The 17,741-nt window shown below is 40.6% G+C and overlaps 1 protein-coding gene across 1 annotated transcript in view; it reads left to right on the top strand.

Moving 5' to 3' along the window:
- Nucleotides 1-17,741, top strand: part of LOC122551332 (melanophilin-like) — a 111,128-nt gene that overhangs the window by 13,561 nt on the left and 79,826 nt on the right. Inside the window, exons 3-4 of the mRNA XM_043693059.1 lie at nt 912-984; nt 2,525-2,702. Of these exons, the coding sequence (XP_043548994.1) occupies nt 2,593-2,702 (110 nt within the window). The 5' untranslated portion in view covers nt 912-984; nt 2,525-2,592. The remainder of the gene's footprint in view (nt 1-911; nt 985-2,524; nt 2,703-17,741) is intronic.

The following is a 17,741-nucleotide window of genomic DNA, read 5'->3' as shown; positions in this document are numbered from 1 at the left end:
CCCCACCATCCCCTTTTATCTGCAGCTCGCCCCCCCCCCACACCCACTCACAGTCCTGAAGAAGGGTTAGACACGAAACGTCGACTTCTCCACCTCCTGATGCTGCCTGGCTTGCTGTGTTCTCCTAGCCTCCTGCCTGTGTATTTGTTTCTGAAAATCTAGACAGGCAATATCAATCAAGTTGCCCTCCTCCACCAACATTGCAACCTCTTAAGAAAGTCCAATCATGTTGTTAAGCCAAAACAATGTCTTCAGAAGCCATATTGAGTATCTGATAACTTATTTGTTATTGGCATCAGATAGTGAAGATCAGTTTAATGAGTGGTTTCATTTCTGGCTCTGATAATTTTCTCAAATGACTGCTTTGAGTTTTCAGAGGATTAGGGTTCGAGGATTTATAGGATTGCCAGTGGAATATAGCTTTGTCCCAGTTGTCCACTGGTGTTCAACATATGTCAAGTAGAAATGGTCCCTCTTGATTCATTTGTTAGAGCCCCTCACAAACATGTTGTGGGCATTGCATAAAATAAAACCAGTTTCATATGAAATGACTTGTGAATTGGTTAGATGAGTAGAAAATAAGCAGGAATGAAAGAGCTAGGTATGAAATAACAGCATGAAATGGCTGGATGGGGTTGGTTAGCTCAGCTGGTGAGATAGCTAGACAGAGGTGCTTAGCAACGCCTGTAGCATGAATACAATCTTTGTATCAGTTGTGGGAGTTCTTTGATGCTGCCTCTTCACTTTGCCCCATAAAGATATTGCAGTGTAAGCCACAATCTTGGACAAGGAGAATGTGAGAGGGCTAGAGAAAGGGATTTTAAATGAACAGTAATAAGAGCACTGAGTATAAAATGTATTGGTATGACTAAAAAAATTATGTTTAATTTGTTTTCAAACTTCTGTTTCAGATGGATTTAACTGCTCCTATGTTTCTCTGATGTGGCCATTTAAGAATTAGAACAATCAACCAAGTTATCTAATGTAAGTGCTTTGAGTAATATTATTTATTGAAAAATTAGAATTTGCTGTAAATAACATTAAAAATTAAAAATAAAAGTTATCCTGGCAAAGATTTCTGTGAGTTGCAAGACATCTGCTGCGGTTTACTAATAAAGAGCTCCTTTAAATCAATTTTGTCACATGCTAGACATATGCTTTTCCTCACTGTGCTAAAGTTGATCAGTAAATAATACTTGTATTTGTATCATGTCTTTCAGATTAAAATGTCTCTTAATACTTTATAAAATTAGTTACAGTGTAGAAAAACTACAAAGTATCAATTAACTCATCTCCATCCTTTAGTACTGAAGCAGTGAAATTTTAAATATTTGATGTGATTTTCAGCTTGTGGAAGCCAGTGTTTTTGCACTGATTGGTTTACACAAGGCGATAGCAGATAGGAACTGGATGAATGCTAATGAGATCATTCTGAATCATGATTGTATAGTCATTCTGCAAAAACTCTCTCAGCAAAAGAAATGTCTTAAACTCTCTTATAACCTATAGAGGTTTTGTTTTCCCAAATACATGCTTTCTGTGGGGACCCTCGCCTGCCTGAAGTATTGATCAGGAAATTCTGAGGCCCTCTACAAAATTCTCCACCTGTTAATTTTAATGGTTTCCTGAGATGTGCTTACAACAGATGAGATTCTCTGCCATAAATTGCATTTGCAAAATATGAGGTTCTGGCATTGACTCCCCCAGTAACATGCATAGTTGTTGCTAAAAGGGGCTCCTAAAGCATTTTAAACCGAGAAAGAAAGAAAGAAAAAGCTATTGATAATATTCTGTCTCCAGTCAGCTAATGGGTTGAAGAATATTATTGTTCTTGAGATGTTAAAGGGACAAATTACACAGATAGTTCTGTTGTCAGAATTCTGATAAAAATTTGAAACATTAACTTTATTTTCATGGAATCCCTACATTGCAGACAGAAGCCATTTGGCCCTTGAGTCTGCAACTATCCTCCAAAGAGAATCTAACCACAACTCACCATCCCAGCCTATCCCAGTAACCCCTCATTTCCCATGGCTAATCTGCCTAACCTGCACAATCCTGGACACTATTGGCAATTTAGCATGGCCTATCCACCTAACCTGCACATCTTTAGGCTTGAAAATGATAAGACTTGACGATGATCAATGTTCAGGATCATGAACACCTACATTGATCCAACCAAATTATGTACTCTGATGAAGAACTGAGATAGACAAATTTGAAAAGTAAAAATTAGGTTTAAAAGAAGTGTTTTTGTTTATCAAACATTAGTTCAGATTTGTAATAATCCACCAGGGTATGTATTTGAACCAGGAAACATAAACAAATATGTCTTCAATGAGTCAAAGTGTTAAAGGATATAGGGAGAAGATGAATGAATCACTGAAAAAGTAATGGCCATTTTGAGTGAAAAATCATTTCCTGTTCCTAAAAGTCCTTTCCTATGCTAATGGTTTGAAACAGTGTGACCAGGGTATGTCTAATTGCAAGTCCATGAAAATATTTGAAATATATGTTTATACAGATTTCTGCACTCTGCCTACTGGAACGGGGCACAACTGAGAGTATTAAGGTGAAGGGAATACTTAGAATATGGCAAAGAATCTGGATTTGTCAAAACTCACAGAAGACGAGGCCCAACATGTCTTGCATGTTGTTCAACGAGATCTGAATCTACGCAAGACAGAAGAAGATAGACTTGGGTAAGCACAGCTAAGCAAATTGAAAGAGAGAAAGCAATGTGAAGGACCATAAGACAGGACTTGGTTCTGACTGAGGAAAGCAGGAGTGAAACTGCCCCCTTTACGTGCCAGAAAGGTTGGGTTTTAAATCCTTTAACTCTGAGAAGAAAGATCAACTAAGACAGAATAGGTGTTCCGTAGACTTGATGTCCTGTGAGAAAGTTGTTGAATTACATAAGTGCAATTTTATAAGTGATGCTGAGATGGGAATGAGGAACCTTGAGAACAGTGTATTTTTAGTGGGACAAGAACCAGTTCTAGAATATCAAGCTTGAATATTTCCCCGGTGGTATTCCCACATCTCACCACAAGTTGGCAGCTTTCTTACTCTGTTCTGTCATTCAATATACCTATAAAATTCGGGTACTCCGCTGATCCCAGTGTACACTCAATCCAGTTTAGTGTGTACCTCATTTTCAGATTGTGATGTTCACAGCACTTAAGGCCCAAAGTTTTTTTTTTATTTCTGATTGCTTCTGAGGTCAGGGTTGGATTTATTTGTGAATCATTCCGTGTGAATTTGGTAGCCCCTCCTAATTGTTAGTAGATTCTCACAAGAAAAACATTGATTGCATGAGCAAACCACTGAAGGAAAATGTTTCAGAGCTGCAGTACCAGTTAAAGAACCCTTATAGAATATAGAAAAGTACAGCACAGAACAGGCCCTTCAGCCCACAATGTTGTGCCGAAGATTAATCCTAATCTAAAATAAAGCACCCCTCAATTCACTGCTGTCCATGTACATATCCGGCAGTCACTTAAATAGCCCCAATGACGCTGCATCCACCACCACCGCTGACAATGCAATCCATGCATTCACAACGCTCTGCATAAAGAACCAACCTCTGACGTCTTCTCTATACCTTCCTTCGAACACCTTAAAACTATGACTCCTCGTGCCAATCAATCCTGCCCTGGGGAAAAGTCTCTGACTATTGACTCTATCCATGCATCTCATCACCTTGTGCACCTCGATCAGGTCACCTCTCTTCCTCCTTCTCTGCAGAGAGAAAAGTCTGAGCTTAGTCAACTTCTCCTCATAAGACAAGCCCTCCAGTCCAGGCAGCATTCTGGTAAACCTCCTTTGCACCCTCTCCAAAGCATCCACATCTTTCCGAGAATAAGCCAACCAGAACTGGACACAATATTCCAAATGTGGTCTGGAATATTGTAGAGCTGTAGCAAAACTATGCAGCTCTTAAAATCAATCCACCTGTTAATGAAAGCCAAAACACCATATGCTTTCGTCACAGCCCTATCCACTTGGGTGGCAACTTTGAGGGATCTATGCACTTGAATACCAAGGTCCCGCTGTTCCTCCACACTGCCAAGAATCCTGTCTTTAATCCTATATTCAGCATTCAAGTTTGACCTTCCAAAATGCATCACTTTGCATTTATCCAGGTTATACTCCATTTGCTATTTCTCAGCCCAGCTCTGCATCCTGTCTATGTCGCGTTGCAACCTGCAAAAGCCCTCAATACTATCAACAGTACGTCCAACCTTTTGTGTCATCGGCAAGTTTACTAACCCACCCCTCAACCTCCTCATCCAAGTCATTTATAACAGCTACAAAAAGCAGAGGCCCAAGAACAGAGCCCTGCGGGACACCACTAACCTCCAGGCAGAATACTTTCCATCTACAACCACTCTCTGCCTTCTGTCAGCCAACCAGAATCTTTCCAGTTGAATCCAGACAGCCAAATCTCCCTGTATCCCATACTTCCTGACTTTATGAATGAGCCTACTATGGAAAATCTTATCAAATGCTTTGCTGAAGTCCATATACACCACATCCACTCCCAACCTTCATCAACCTGTCTCATCACCTCCTCAAAGAACTCCATAAGATTTGTGAGGCATGACCTGCCCCTCACAAAGCCATGCTGGTTGCTTTTAATCACTGTATGCTTTTCCAAGTAGTCATAAATCCTATTCCTCAGAATTCTTTCCAAAACCTTGCTGACTACAGACGTAAGACTGACTGGTCTGTAATTGCCAGGGATTTCCCTATTATCTTTCTTGAAAAGAAGAATAATATTTGCCTCCCTCCAATCCTCTGGTGCAACTCCCGTGGAGTGTGAGGAAGCAAAGATTTTCACCAGTGGCTTAGCAACCCCCTTTTTCACTTCCCGGAGCAGCCTAGGATAAATCTTGTCTAGCCCTAGGGACTTATCAATCGAAATATTAGCCAAAATTTCCAGCACATCAACCTCCACAGTCTCAATCTGTTCAGGCCTGTATCCCAGCTCCTCAAAGTTCTCATTAACAACAAGATCTCTTTCCTTAGTGAAAACCGAAGCAAAAAACTCATTTAGGGCTTCCCCTATCTGCTCAGACTCCATGCACCAGTTACCTATGCTATCCCTGACCAGCCCAACTTTCTCCCTGATCATTCTCTTATTCCTCACATATGAGTAAAATGTCTATGGGTTCTCCCTAATCCTTCCTGCCAAGCCTTTTTCATGCCCCTGTCCTGGCTCTCCTCAGTCCATTTTTGAGCTCCTTTCTAGCAATCCTGTAATCCTCTAAAGTTGTGCTAGAACCTTGTTTCTTCCCCCTTACATAAGCTGTCTTCTTCCTTTTGATGAGAACCTCCTCTGTTCTCGTCACCCTAGCCTCCTTAATCTTGCACCTTCTTACCTGTCTCAGAGGAACAAATTTGTGCATCACTTGCAACAACTGCTCCTTAAACAGTTTCCACATGTCTGTTGTGCCCTTTCTGTGGAACAATTGCTCCCAATCTCTACTTCCCAAATCCTGTCATAATTTCCCTTTCCCCAATTAAATATCTTCCCATGGTAACTGCTCCTTTCCCTCTCCATGGCTATGGTAAATGTGAGGCAGTTATGGTCATTGTCACCAAAGTGTTGTCCCACCACAAGATCTGACACTGGTCCTGGCTCATTGCCGAGCACCAAATCCAAAATGTCCTCTCCCCTCATCAGCCATTGTGAATAACAAAACCCTCCTGATCACAACTGACAAAAACTGCTCCATCCAAGCCATCTGCACTGAGCAGGTTCCAATCAATATTGGGAAAGCTGAAGTCACCCATAACAACAACCCTGCTACATCTGCATTTTCCCAAAATCTGCTGGCCTATGAGTTCTTCAATCACTCTCCTGTTATTAGGGGGTCTGTAGAAGGCCTCCAATGAGGTGGCTGCTCCCTTGCTGTTCCTAACTTCCACCCATACTGACTCAGTAGACAAACCTTCCTCGACAACCTTCATTTCTGTAGCTGTAACGCACTCTCTGATTAGCAATGCTACACCCCCTCCTCTTTCTCCCCCCTCCCTGTTCTTTTTAAATGTTCTAAACCCTGGAACATCTAGCAACAATTCCTGCCCCTGTGAAACCCATGTCTCCGTTATTGTCAACATCATTGTCCCAAGTACTGATCCATGCTCAAAGTTCATCACTCTTATTTCTGACCCTTGAACCGATCCCTTTGTTTCATCACATGAAAAACCTCCCTGATAGATTAACTACATCCTGTCTGTGTCCCATCTACAACTAGCATCCTCTCAGATGTGTAGCTCTGGTTACCACACACCCCCAAAACCTCTCGAACCAAACGAACAAATCTCCTACTCACAACATTTGGAAATATTTGCAAGAAATGGGCTGCATTACTATTTAGAATCAATTTTTCCAGCTCATTGTTCATTGAAACGCTGGGGTACAAAAAGAAGGCCTAATGCTGGTTCTTTTTGCTATACATTTATTGAATTATTCTTGAAGGGTAGAATCTTATCAATGTTTGATTTGAGCAAAGGCAGAAATCATTTACTCAGCAAGAGTCCACTCATAGATGCTCAGTTTGGGTTCCTTCTGGACCATTCAGCTCCAAGACTCATTACTGCCTTGGTCCAAACTTGGACAACAGTGCTGAATTACAGGCAACATATGGCTGAAGGTAGCTTCAAGAAAACCTGGCAAAACTGAAGTGAAAGAGAACCAAGTGGAAAGCTATCCACAGTTGTTGCTGTTACTTGGTTGGCAAATACAACTTCTGTCAAATCAAAACATTTGCATTCCAGAAATTACTTTAGATGTATGCTTTATCATTGGACTACAGTTGCGTTTGGGAGTCTTCATGATACATGTCCCTAACTGGAATGCAAAAACCTACCCGACATGGGGAATTTTACTTGTGATATGTCATTCCTGGAAGTGGAACTGAAAATTCTTGAACCATTGCATGAAGTTTAAGCACAGCACAAAGGTGACCTGGGTGTTTTTTTCCCAAAATTAAATTTCACTTGTAAATATCATATAATTCATTGGTTTCTTTTATTCATGTGGTCAACATTTTTATTTTTTAAAACAAGCTTAGTCACTTCATGGTTGGCATACATTGATGGTTAGAGGATAGTTAGGCTTTCTTTAATGTTGAAGAAACAATTTACTTTATTCAGTCTTGATTGAATGGTCAGATTAGTGTCCAATACTGTACTTGCCACGCTGCGGGCTAAATATGCAAACTCAGCTGACCATACTTTCTATGAGAAAGTGCGGACTGCAGTTGCTGAAGGTCAGAGTTGAGAGGGTGGTGCTGAAAAGCACAGCAGGTCAGGCAGCATCCCAGGAGCAGGAGAACCGACGTTTCAAGCAAGAGCCCTTCATCAGGAATCTGTGTTGTATAGGATATTGTCTCAGATGACCTTCAGGAAAAATTGAAATGTCAGAGCAAAAGCCTCAAAACTAATGAGGAAACAAGGTATACCCATGGCTTGTCACCCTCTGACAAAATCCAAAGAAAAGCATTTTGTAAGCTGGCTACTGAGAAAAGTCTGGATCTTTTATTCGATTCATGGCTGATAATTATCAGAAATATGGGTGGAATTTGCCAGGGAGATAATCTATTTGATGCCTAGATTTCTGAAGATAACCATTCCCATGAACAAAAATACCTCTGATTTTAGTAAATTGTGTAAAGGTTTGCAGAAGTTCAGTTTAGAGATTCCTTATTCAGAGTGCACAGTTAAATTGCCATATTATGCAAACATGTTGCGTATGGGCAAGTTCTGTGTCTTCATTATGCCTTTACTCCTGAAAAATAATTTCCTTTTTGGAGCAGATATACTAGTCTCAAAAACAATTCCAGGGATGCAATCACTTATAGTAACCTTAATCGCACAAATGGAACATTCCTCAATGGCAAAGAGGATGGGACACTTCAAGATTGCAATCTTTTGAGATCATTCAGATACTTGCAAAGGAGCAGTTACAGACAGAAGGGATGAGAATGAGAGCACTTTGAGCAGTTCGCAGTATCACAGCAGATGATGGCAATACTAGAGAATGAAGTCCAGGGATGCACAGGGAACAGTTAACAATTGCTTTAGATGTGACTCAAAATATTATCATGTGATTAACTTCCCAAAACAGAAAAGCAAGACACTGAGAATCTGGAGGCTGGAGACAATGATGATGGTCATTATGAAGGGGCTATACTAGTTACAAAAAGATTGAATCTAATGGCGACTGTATTCTTTTTGGATTAATTATAGAGAGTTCGATATTGGCTTGCATATCAGCAAAATGTGGAACAGATTAGCTAAAAATATCAAGGTTCAGACCGCAGTGAAGATCGATGTGAAGATGGGTATTGTAAAAATTCCACTTGTTTTATATTCAGAGAGGTTAACACATTGAAGGGAATTAAAAAGAGTGGGGAATTCATGCAAAATAAATGAACTAAGCCACTTTATTAGTTCTGATGCAGTGTCCAGAGAGAGACTTTTCCTGTTAAGTTAGCCTTCCATGAAAAATGTGCTAATAGCCCTGGACGTGGAGCATGATAAAGCAAATGTTTCCACAAAGTTAGTGGACCTGTAGTTTATCCAGTTAAGGTGTTAGTATATCCCCCTAACCAAATTTGATGTTTATTATCAGAATGTTGTAGAAGTACTAATAGCTGAGATTATTAAAATCAAAGAGAAAAAAACAAATTGTTTCAAGCTGCACAGAAAATCGACTCAGCCATCGTATCAAAAATTTGCAATTGTGCTAAAGAATCCTGTCATTGTTGAGGAATGTATAAGGCTTGTGAGCAAGATGAGTACAGAATATGAAATTTGTAATAAATAGCAGAAGACTTTGCCACACCCTATTGTAACCTTCTGTTGGCATGTGACTTCATTAATGTTGTTGCCACAATTGTATAAAACAAAGACAGAAATACTTTGATTAAAGCTTTATAGATACGCCAAGCGCATTTTTTTTGTTGTCTTGTGGGACGTGGACATCGCTGGCTAGATTATTGCCCATCCATAATTGCCCTTGAGAAGATGGTAGTATGCTCCCTTCTTGAACCACCACAGTCCATGTGCTGTTGGTGGATTCAAAATGTCTCTTAGAGAGAGAGTTTAGCCTTCCTACAGTAATAAATGACAAGGAACACGGGTTGATTGCAGATGAAGTCATGGAGAATTTGATAAGGACAGGACTTGATGCACCAGCTAAGTTTCTGACTGGTAATAGAGGGGAAGTGGCTAATGACAAGTTTTAGGACTTTCAGTGGATTCTGTGAGAGGCATCATGCAAAGATGGATGAAATAGATCAACAAGTTGTAGATCGATAACTACATTAACACAACCTTTTCTTTCAATGAAATTGCTTTAACTGGTTTGAAGGTATAATCCCTATCAATTGCTCTTTTGACAGAAATCCTAAATTACTTTCTGTCTTGGCCTGCATTGCTCTTGCCCAATAGGAGACGATGATTAGTTCAATTTTTTCTGCACATTTGAATATTTTACCTTCTCTGATTGTACATGAAAGAGCTAGTATGCTGGTAGTCATAGGAGACATTGAAGTGACAGTCAAAATAGCAGTTTATATAAAATTAAGTGAAAGAAAATTGTGACTACAAAACAGCCACAAGAGAGGGCTTGAAGCAAAAGACTTCATGCCTGTGATACTTTGAATACTAGTCGGTAAGCTAATTGTAGATTAATAAAAAGGCAAGGGAAGGCAAAGGCTCAGTGGTATTGTTGCTAGACTATTAACTGAGAAACTCTGCTAATATTCTGAGGACCAGGGTTCAAATTCTCCCACTGCAAATGGTGGGATTCAGTTCAGTTGAACTCAGCTTAGTGGAATTTGAATTGAATAAAACATAAGTGGAATTAAGAATCTACAGATGACCATGAAACCTTTGCTGATCATTGGGAAAAACCCATTTGGTTCACTTATGTCCCTTAGGAAAGGAAGCTGTAATCCTTACCTGATGTGGCCTACATGTGACTGCAGACCCTCGGCCACCCATTAACCTAACTGCCCCGTGGACAATTAGGGATGGTCAATAAATGTTGGCCTAGCCAGTCCACATCCTGTGAATGAACGATGAATAAAAACCTGTCTCCAATGTGATGGAACAATTAGTTAAACTTCTAAAAGCCATTTGGTGAAGGAGATCAGATATGAATCCTATTTCACTTTCATTTACTCACCAGTCTTTTCAATAAATATCTCTTTTTATATGTGCTAAATAACAATTGTCCCTCGCCAATTTAACTTTAACCTTAATAAATACAACTGACTTTTCTCCTTTTCTTCAAATGAAATTTAACAGTTAATGCTCACAACAGTATTTCAAAACAAATTGAAGAAAGAATAAAAAGATTATCCATTTTCTCTATGTATAAAAGGTTGCATCACAAGATACTTCTCTTCTCGGATCACCAGTAATGTCTTGGTACAAACATCCCTTCTCACAAAGCAACCAGATAATTAATGTATGTTAATTGATTGCATCAATCCATTTCATCTCTAGATTTCCTATTTTGCAAACATCAATTTCACTCCAGCAAAACCTATCCTTAATCTTATTCACTTGCACTTATTTTTCGAATGTGCAGTATGCCACAGGAAGCAATGATCTCCAGTACCGAATGAGCAAATTGCTTTCAATACACCCTCATATAGAAATTCCCTTGAAGTATTTGACATATAATCCCATTATAACTGCTCCCACAAGAACCTATGTTTCACAGCTAAAATACTTTTAACAACTCTTTTTTTATTTTCTTAGTTTCCCAGACTGAAGGGTAACGTTTTCAATTTTTCCTCACTAAAGTGGCGGTGAAGGAGACCCAGGACCTGCATGTCCTCGGCAGAGTGGGAGGGGGAGTTGAAATGTTGGGCCATGGGGCGGTGAAGTTGGGCCATGGGGCGGGTGTCCTGGAGATGTTCCCTGAAGTGCTCTGCGAGGAGGCGTCCAGTCTCCCCAGTGTAAAGGAGACCACATCGGGAGCAACGGATACAATAAATGACATTGGTAGATGTGCAGGCGAAACTTTGATGGATGTGGAAGGCTCCTTTGGGGCATTGGATGGATGGAGGGAGGGAGGAGGTGTGGGTGCAGTTTTTGCAATTCCTGTGGTGGCAGGGGAGGGTGCCAGGAACGGAGGGTGGGTTGTTGGGGGGCGTGGACCTGACCAGGCAGTCACGGAGGGAACGATCTTTGCAGAAAGCGGAAAGGGGTGGGGAGGGAAATATATCCCTGGTGGTGGGGTCCATTTGGAAGTGGTGGAAATGTTGTCGGATGATATGGTTAATGCAAAGGTTGGTAGAGTGGAAGGTGAGGACCGGGGAGGTTCTGTCCTTGTTACGGTTGGAGGGGTGGGGTTTGAGGGCGGAGGGGTGTGATGTGAATGAGATGCGTTAGAGGGCATTTTCAACCACGTGAGAAGGGAAATTGCAATCTCTCCCTCACCACCTCATCTTCCGCCACGAAACACTTCAGCCCCAAGGCATCAATGTGGATTTCACCAGTTTCCTCATTTCCTCTCCCCCACCTTACCTCAGTTCCAACCTTCCAGCTCAGCACCGTCCCCATGACCTGTCCTACCTGCCAATCTCCCTTCCCACCTATCTGCTCCACCCTCCCCTCTGACCTATCACCTCCATCCCCACCCCCATTCGCCCATTGTACTCTTTGATACTTTCTCCCTTGCTCCCCCCGCCAATTTATCTCTCCACTCTGGTGGCTTCCTGCCTCTATTCCTGATGAAGGGCCTTTGTCCGAAACATCGATTTTCCTGCTCCTCGGATGCTGCCTGACCTGCTGTGCTTTTCCAGCACCACTCTGATCTAAACTCTGGTTTCCAACATCTGCTGTCCTCACTTTTGCCTAACCAATTCAACTGGCCAATTCAGTTTCGCGTTAGCTATGTTGCTTCTTTAGTTGTGACTTAACCTTTCTGTGATGACCTGGCATGAATTGATTCAGACAGTAGTAATGTTCTTAAGGTAGAATGACTGATTCAAAGTTCAAATCTGCTCAATATCTCAAAAGCCCTAAAGCTTGACTTACAATTTAAAACTCTAGTGTCATTGTAATGTAGCACATCTCTCAAATTGCATAATTTCAGCCATAAGAAATCAATAATGTGCATCACAAAAAAGGCTGAAATTTCATTTTAGGACATTTCAGGATTTTCAACAAAGCAGATCACACTGAAAAATACCTCAGGACATCATTTAGGCCATAAATACATTTGTTTAGTTTTCATAGTTCCCCTTCTTGATTGCTTGCCTCCTTAGGTGTTTTTGAAACACTTCCATCTGAATTTTATCGCTGTACAGAAATGTGGTATTCATGTCATTTGATATATTCCGCCATGGATTTGTGGTCAAAAACTCTCAGGATTACTTTGTCCACCGAAGATTCATTATGATATTTGTATTGTCTAAGCGCTCTTCAAAACCTGAGCAACTAACTTTGCTTTAGCTTTAAATATCTCATTAGGAGGAACCTTTTCTGCATGAATCAAACAAAAATTGGCTCACTGATCTGGCACCTCAGAATAAATTACCATGTTCTCTTCAGTTATCTTATTCCTTTCATTTTGCCTCTTTAAAAAAAATAATTCTTAGGATGTGGGCAGTGCTGGCTGAAGCCTACATTCATCGCCTATCCCCAGTTGCTAAGATGGCAATTGAGAGTCAACCACATTGCTGTGGGAAACGAGTCACTTGTAGGTCAGACCCCCAGGCACGGATGGCAGATTTCATTTCAAAGTTGGCAAGATGGCACATTTCAAAGTTGACACCCAAGTTGTTAGGGTTGTTAAGAAGGCGTATGGTGTGTTGGATTTCATTAGCGGGAGATTGAGCCGCGAGCTTATGACGTAGCTCTGTAAAGCCCTGGTTAGGCCACACTTGGAATATTGTGTTCGGTTCTGGTCACCTCATTTTAGGAAGGATGTGGAAGCTTTAGAGAGAATGCGGAGGAGGTTTACCAGGATGCTGCCTGGACTGGAGGGCATGTCTTATGAAGAAAGATTGACGCAGCTATGGCTTTTCTTATTGGAGTGAAGAGGGATGAAACATGACTTGACGAGATGATGAGAGGCAAAGGTAGAATGGATAGCCAGAGTCTTTTTCCCAGGGTGAAAATGGCTATCTCAAGGGGGCATAATTTTAAGGAGCTTGGAGGAAGGTTTACGGGAGATATCAGAGGTGGATCTTTTACACAGAGAGTAGTGGGTGTGTGGAATGTACTACCAGCAGTGATAGTAGAGTCAGATACATTAAAATGACTTTTGGATAGTCATATGGATGATTCTACAATGAAGGATATGTAGATTAGTTTGTTCTTAGAGTAGGATAAAAGGTCGGCACAACCTCAAGGGGCGAAGGGCCTGTATTGTGCTGTACTGTTCTATATTCTATTTCCTATGAGGCAGAGTTCCATTCACAATGGATGAATGACAATATAGTTCCCAAGTTAAGATGTTCTATGACTTTCAGGTGGTGATATTCCTGTCCATCTGCTGCCTTTATTATTCTAGATGGTAATGGTCTCAGGTTTGAAAAGTCTTTTTGAAGGAGGGATGGTGAGAAGCTGCAGAACATCACCAATGGTACACATGACAGACAGCCTATTTGACTGACTAATCAAGATGATTTATTTTGTCATAGGCATTCAATTTATAGGATTTTAATTTAAGAGATACTTGCCAGCGACTTCTGACGAGTATGCCAGCCATCCTCAAGTCAACGTCCAAAATTTTGCCATTTTAGTCTTTGTCATTGTTGTATGATCTTAAGTTAATGTTATTTACAGAAAGGCTTCCTTGTAAAGGAGCACAGAATCATAGAGATGTACAGCACAGAAACAGTAACCTTCAGTCCAACTCGTCCATGCCGACCAGCTATCCTAAACTAATCTAGTCCCATTTGCCAACAAAAAAGCATCTTCTCACAATTGTTATGGGGCAATTGTTTTCACAATTGCTATGTCATTGGACAGAGATATGATGGACCTTTTTATTTTATTGTTGATGACTTCCCGTGGATGAATTTGAACATGAGAAAATTGTGTTGGGATGCTGCAGATGAAAGAGAAGGTGAATACAGTTAGGAGCTGGTGGTGAATAGATTTTCTCAGGAAACCTGAGACTGAATAGGGTGCATTCAAGAACAGCTCGTTTAGAATGAAAGTTTTTCAGATGGCTCCTCGGTGCCTTCTCTTTCTCCTCCAGCCTTTCCACAGAATGTCCCCTTTTCCCAGCCTTTTCCCTGTTGCCTTGTTATAGATCCAAGTGCCTCTATAACTGGAGGCCCCATATCTGCTGCAGCGTTTGTGAGGGCAGTTTACCGAATCCTCTGTGGTCCCTGTGAGGTTGTAGCAACATTTGCTGGCTAATCTATGAACTCCTTGCAGCACTCCAAAAACGCTCCACTGTTTTTGCAGTAATGTTTTGATAAACGAGGTTTATCTAAATCACCTTAGCTGCAAGTCTGTTGCCAAAGATTTTTAGGGAAAGAAATCTGCCTAGTCTGGTCTAAATATGATTCCAGACCCACAGTTATGTGGTTGACCCTCTGAAATGGATATGGAAGCCACTCAATTTGAGGGGATTTAAGGATGGGCAATGAAAAGTGGCCTTGTTAGTGATGTGACCATCTCATGAAATAGTGATTCAAACAATATCCTTCAGCTATTTCCAATGGGGTTTCCTCCTTGCGGATGAATGTATGCTATTTGCACACTCCTGGTGCAAATGTCAACAGCAGTTATTTGCCTTCACAATGTGACTAACTGCAAGGTTTTTGGCACATGCACAGCATATCTGTGCTCGCGCCCTTTCCCAACATGGGGCACTCTATAGGCTGCACTGGATGTTTTCAAAACTGCTGCACATGCCATTTGCAGGGTCTATGACTTCCTGCGATACTGAAGAGCCTAACATATTTACTGAACAAAAACAAAGTCACTTGAGCTCCACTGAAGTGATGATGGGACACCTAAACATCAGCCACTGTGTAAGGGCTCCCATCAGTCTTCTGTTGTAAGAATACTGTTTGAAATTTTCAGTGTTTCCATTTCAACCACTGGAGTTATCTCAGAGTTCTGACGTGAGATTTAAAATGCCAGTTTCTTGGCCAAACCTGCTGAAATGAAATTACACTGAAGCTTGTTCAACATAACACAGCCAGAAGGAAGAAAAGACTTTTGTTTGTGGCAGTTTGATTTTTTGTAATTGTCCATAAGTCATTATGCTTGATTGAGATGAGGCATGATTGTCAATCTGGGGCAATGTAATGTTTACTAAAACTTACATCCTGTTGATCAGAACCACCCGCTCAGCAAATAAAAATTCCTCATTTTATTTTTGAAATAAGCATATGCTGTTCCTGTGACTAAATGTCTCAGACTGACATTTTAATTTCCTTTATTATTAAAAATTGAACAAATTCTTTTGATATTTAATAGACAATAATCAGCGCATCAAATAGTTTTCATTTGGCCTAAAAGAAGTATCCAGTTGTAGGTGAAACTTGGACTCTTACAGTTTTTTTTGTGACAAAATCCTTGGGAAAGGGTACACTGAATATTTAGTGTTTCTTATCAGCTTGACTCAGTTACCAGCATTCCGATACATGAGTCAGAAATGCTCAAGGTTAAACTGGACGAGGGTGGGACATACATGAAGGGGGAAACATATTTGCTGAGTATTGTTTTCTTGAAGTCAATGGAAGTGAATATTGGTCAGACCATAGAACAAACAACCCAGTGTACTAAAGCCTGTACTGCAGGTAATCCATACACTTCAGCAAGGGTGCTGCGTTGTTTGAATATATAAATGACAAAGTAAAATAAATGATGATATACTCACAATTCTTGTGGATTTTCAGGCATCTAGTAGACCTTAGTGCTTAAAAAATAGGCAATGGTCATGTCAATTTAATGCCAAAGAAATGACACTTAGATTTTGAAAATAGTTCAGATGCGAGCCGACAGCATAACAGCTTCACCGGAGGCTCACAGGTGATGTTACCTAGTATGGTGACGAAACGTCTGAAAACGAACCCTCCAGCTCAGCGAGCATACTTACACCCAGAATCAGAAAAACCTGGTAATTCTAATTCCTCAGCTGCTGACTAGGTGTTATTACCTTTTGAGGGGCATACTGGTCTCAACATTTAGGGTTGGCTGTACATATCAATTGCACACCAGAAGATGTCACCTTCCCTTTCCTTCTGTGTCACCTACACAACAGAATATGCCCAGCTCCCCCCCCCCCTCCATACCATCCTTGAGCTCTGGCCTCCCTTATTGTCAGGCAGCTGAGATGGGAAATGTTGAGTATAGGGTAGAGGAGGACACTCAGTAGAAAACTATACCCCATTTATTGTCTCCCACATTTAACTCAACCAGAGGCTGTGACAAGTTACAACTAGGGTTATAGTCTCTAACTGTAAAAACGATCACCAGATCATCAGATTTAGTTTAGCAGTGGAGAACAGCAAGGGAGTTGGAAATGTTGAGTATGAAGGAAATCTGACCAGTATAAAATGGAACCAAACTTTGCGAGGAAAACATATATATCACCCCAATGTTCTAATATAAGAAGATCCAGGTACAACCCAACAAGCTGCTGAACTAAAGCCAGGATTCTTTAATGACAAGGAAGGCAAAGAACGTGATGAAACAAAAAAGAATGTATTTTTCAAGTGAGAATCATGTCAAATTCAATAAGTTCAAAGGGAAAAAGAAAATAAGACTGACAAAGAAAGATTATGAGACAAGAATGGCAGTTAAAGGAAAAGGTAACCCAAAACTTTTCCAAGCAGTAGATAGGAAATAAGAGGTAGAGGTTACTGCGGACAAATAAAGCAATATTCACACAGAGATACAGGGCAATGCTAGAATATTTAACAATTAACTCTTATAAAGGAGGATAGTACTGACAAAATAGATGTAGAGGCAGAGGTCATGATCGAGGTCATGAATGGTGTGAAAATTGATATTCATGATATACTGGCAAGGCTGGATATGCTTAGAATCAATAAATCACCTGGTCCGTTTGAAGTTGGAATGGAGATCGTGGAAGTGCTTGCTGTAACCTTCTGACTGCCGTAGATACAGGGAGATGTCAAAGAAACTGGAAAATGTGACACCATTGTTCAAGAAATGGTGCAGGGATGTTCCTCCTAACTCCAGGATAGTCAATATTTGGTAATGTTTTACAAAAGTAATCAGGGAAAAGGTTAATATGCACATAGAGAGATTTGAATTATTTAAGGAGTATGGCAGAGATTTTTAACAAGCAGATCACATTTGACTAATCTAATATGTATCAGAGAAAGTTGATGAAGGAATCAGTGAATATTGCATGTATGGCTTTTAAGGAAAGGATCAATAAAATATAACCCAGATGGCTGATGGTGTGTCGCTTGGGTGAGAACCTATAGGTGTTCCCATGCATCTATCGCTTATCTTTCTGGCTGAGAAAGCTCCTGGGTTTGGAGGTGCTGCCAAAGGTGCCTTATTGAGCTCTTCAGACCATCTTGTTTTGGTGCACACTTCACATAGCCACAGTACTATATAGTTGGTCTAATATATTTCAAATCAATGGTAATGCTGGGGTATTGATTGTGGGGCAAGTTAGTGAAGGCAATACCATTTTTTGGCAAGGTCAGATGCTTGGGAGAAAGTGAGGACTGCAGATGCTTAGAATGTTTTCTTGTTGGAGA

This window comes from Chiloscyllium plagiosum, chromosome 7 (assembly GCF_004010195.1).
Source record: "Chiloscyllium plagiosum isolate BGI_BamShark_2017 chromosome 7, ASM401019v2, whole genome shotgun sequence".
Lineage (NCBI taxonomy): Eukaryota > Metazoa > Chordata > Chondrichthyes > Orectolobiformes > Hemiscylliidae > Chiloscyllium > Chiloscyllium plagiosum.
The sequence above is the reverse complement of the archived record's forward strand: the minus strand, read 5'-3'. Positions and strand labels throughout refer to the sequence as shown.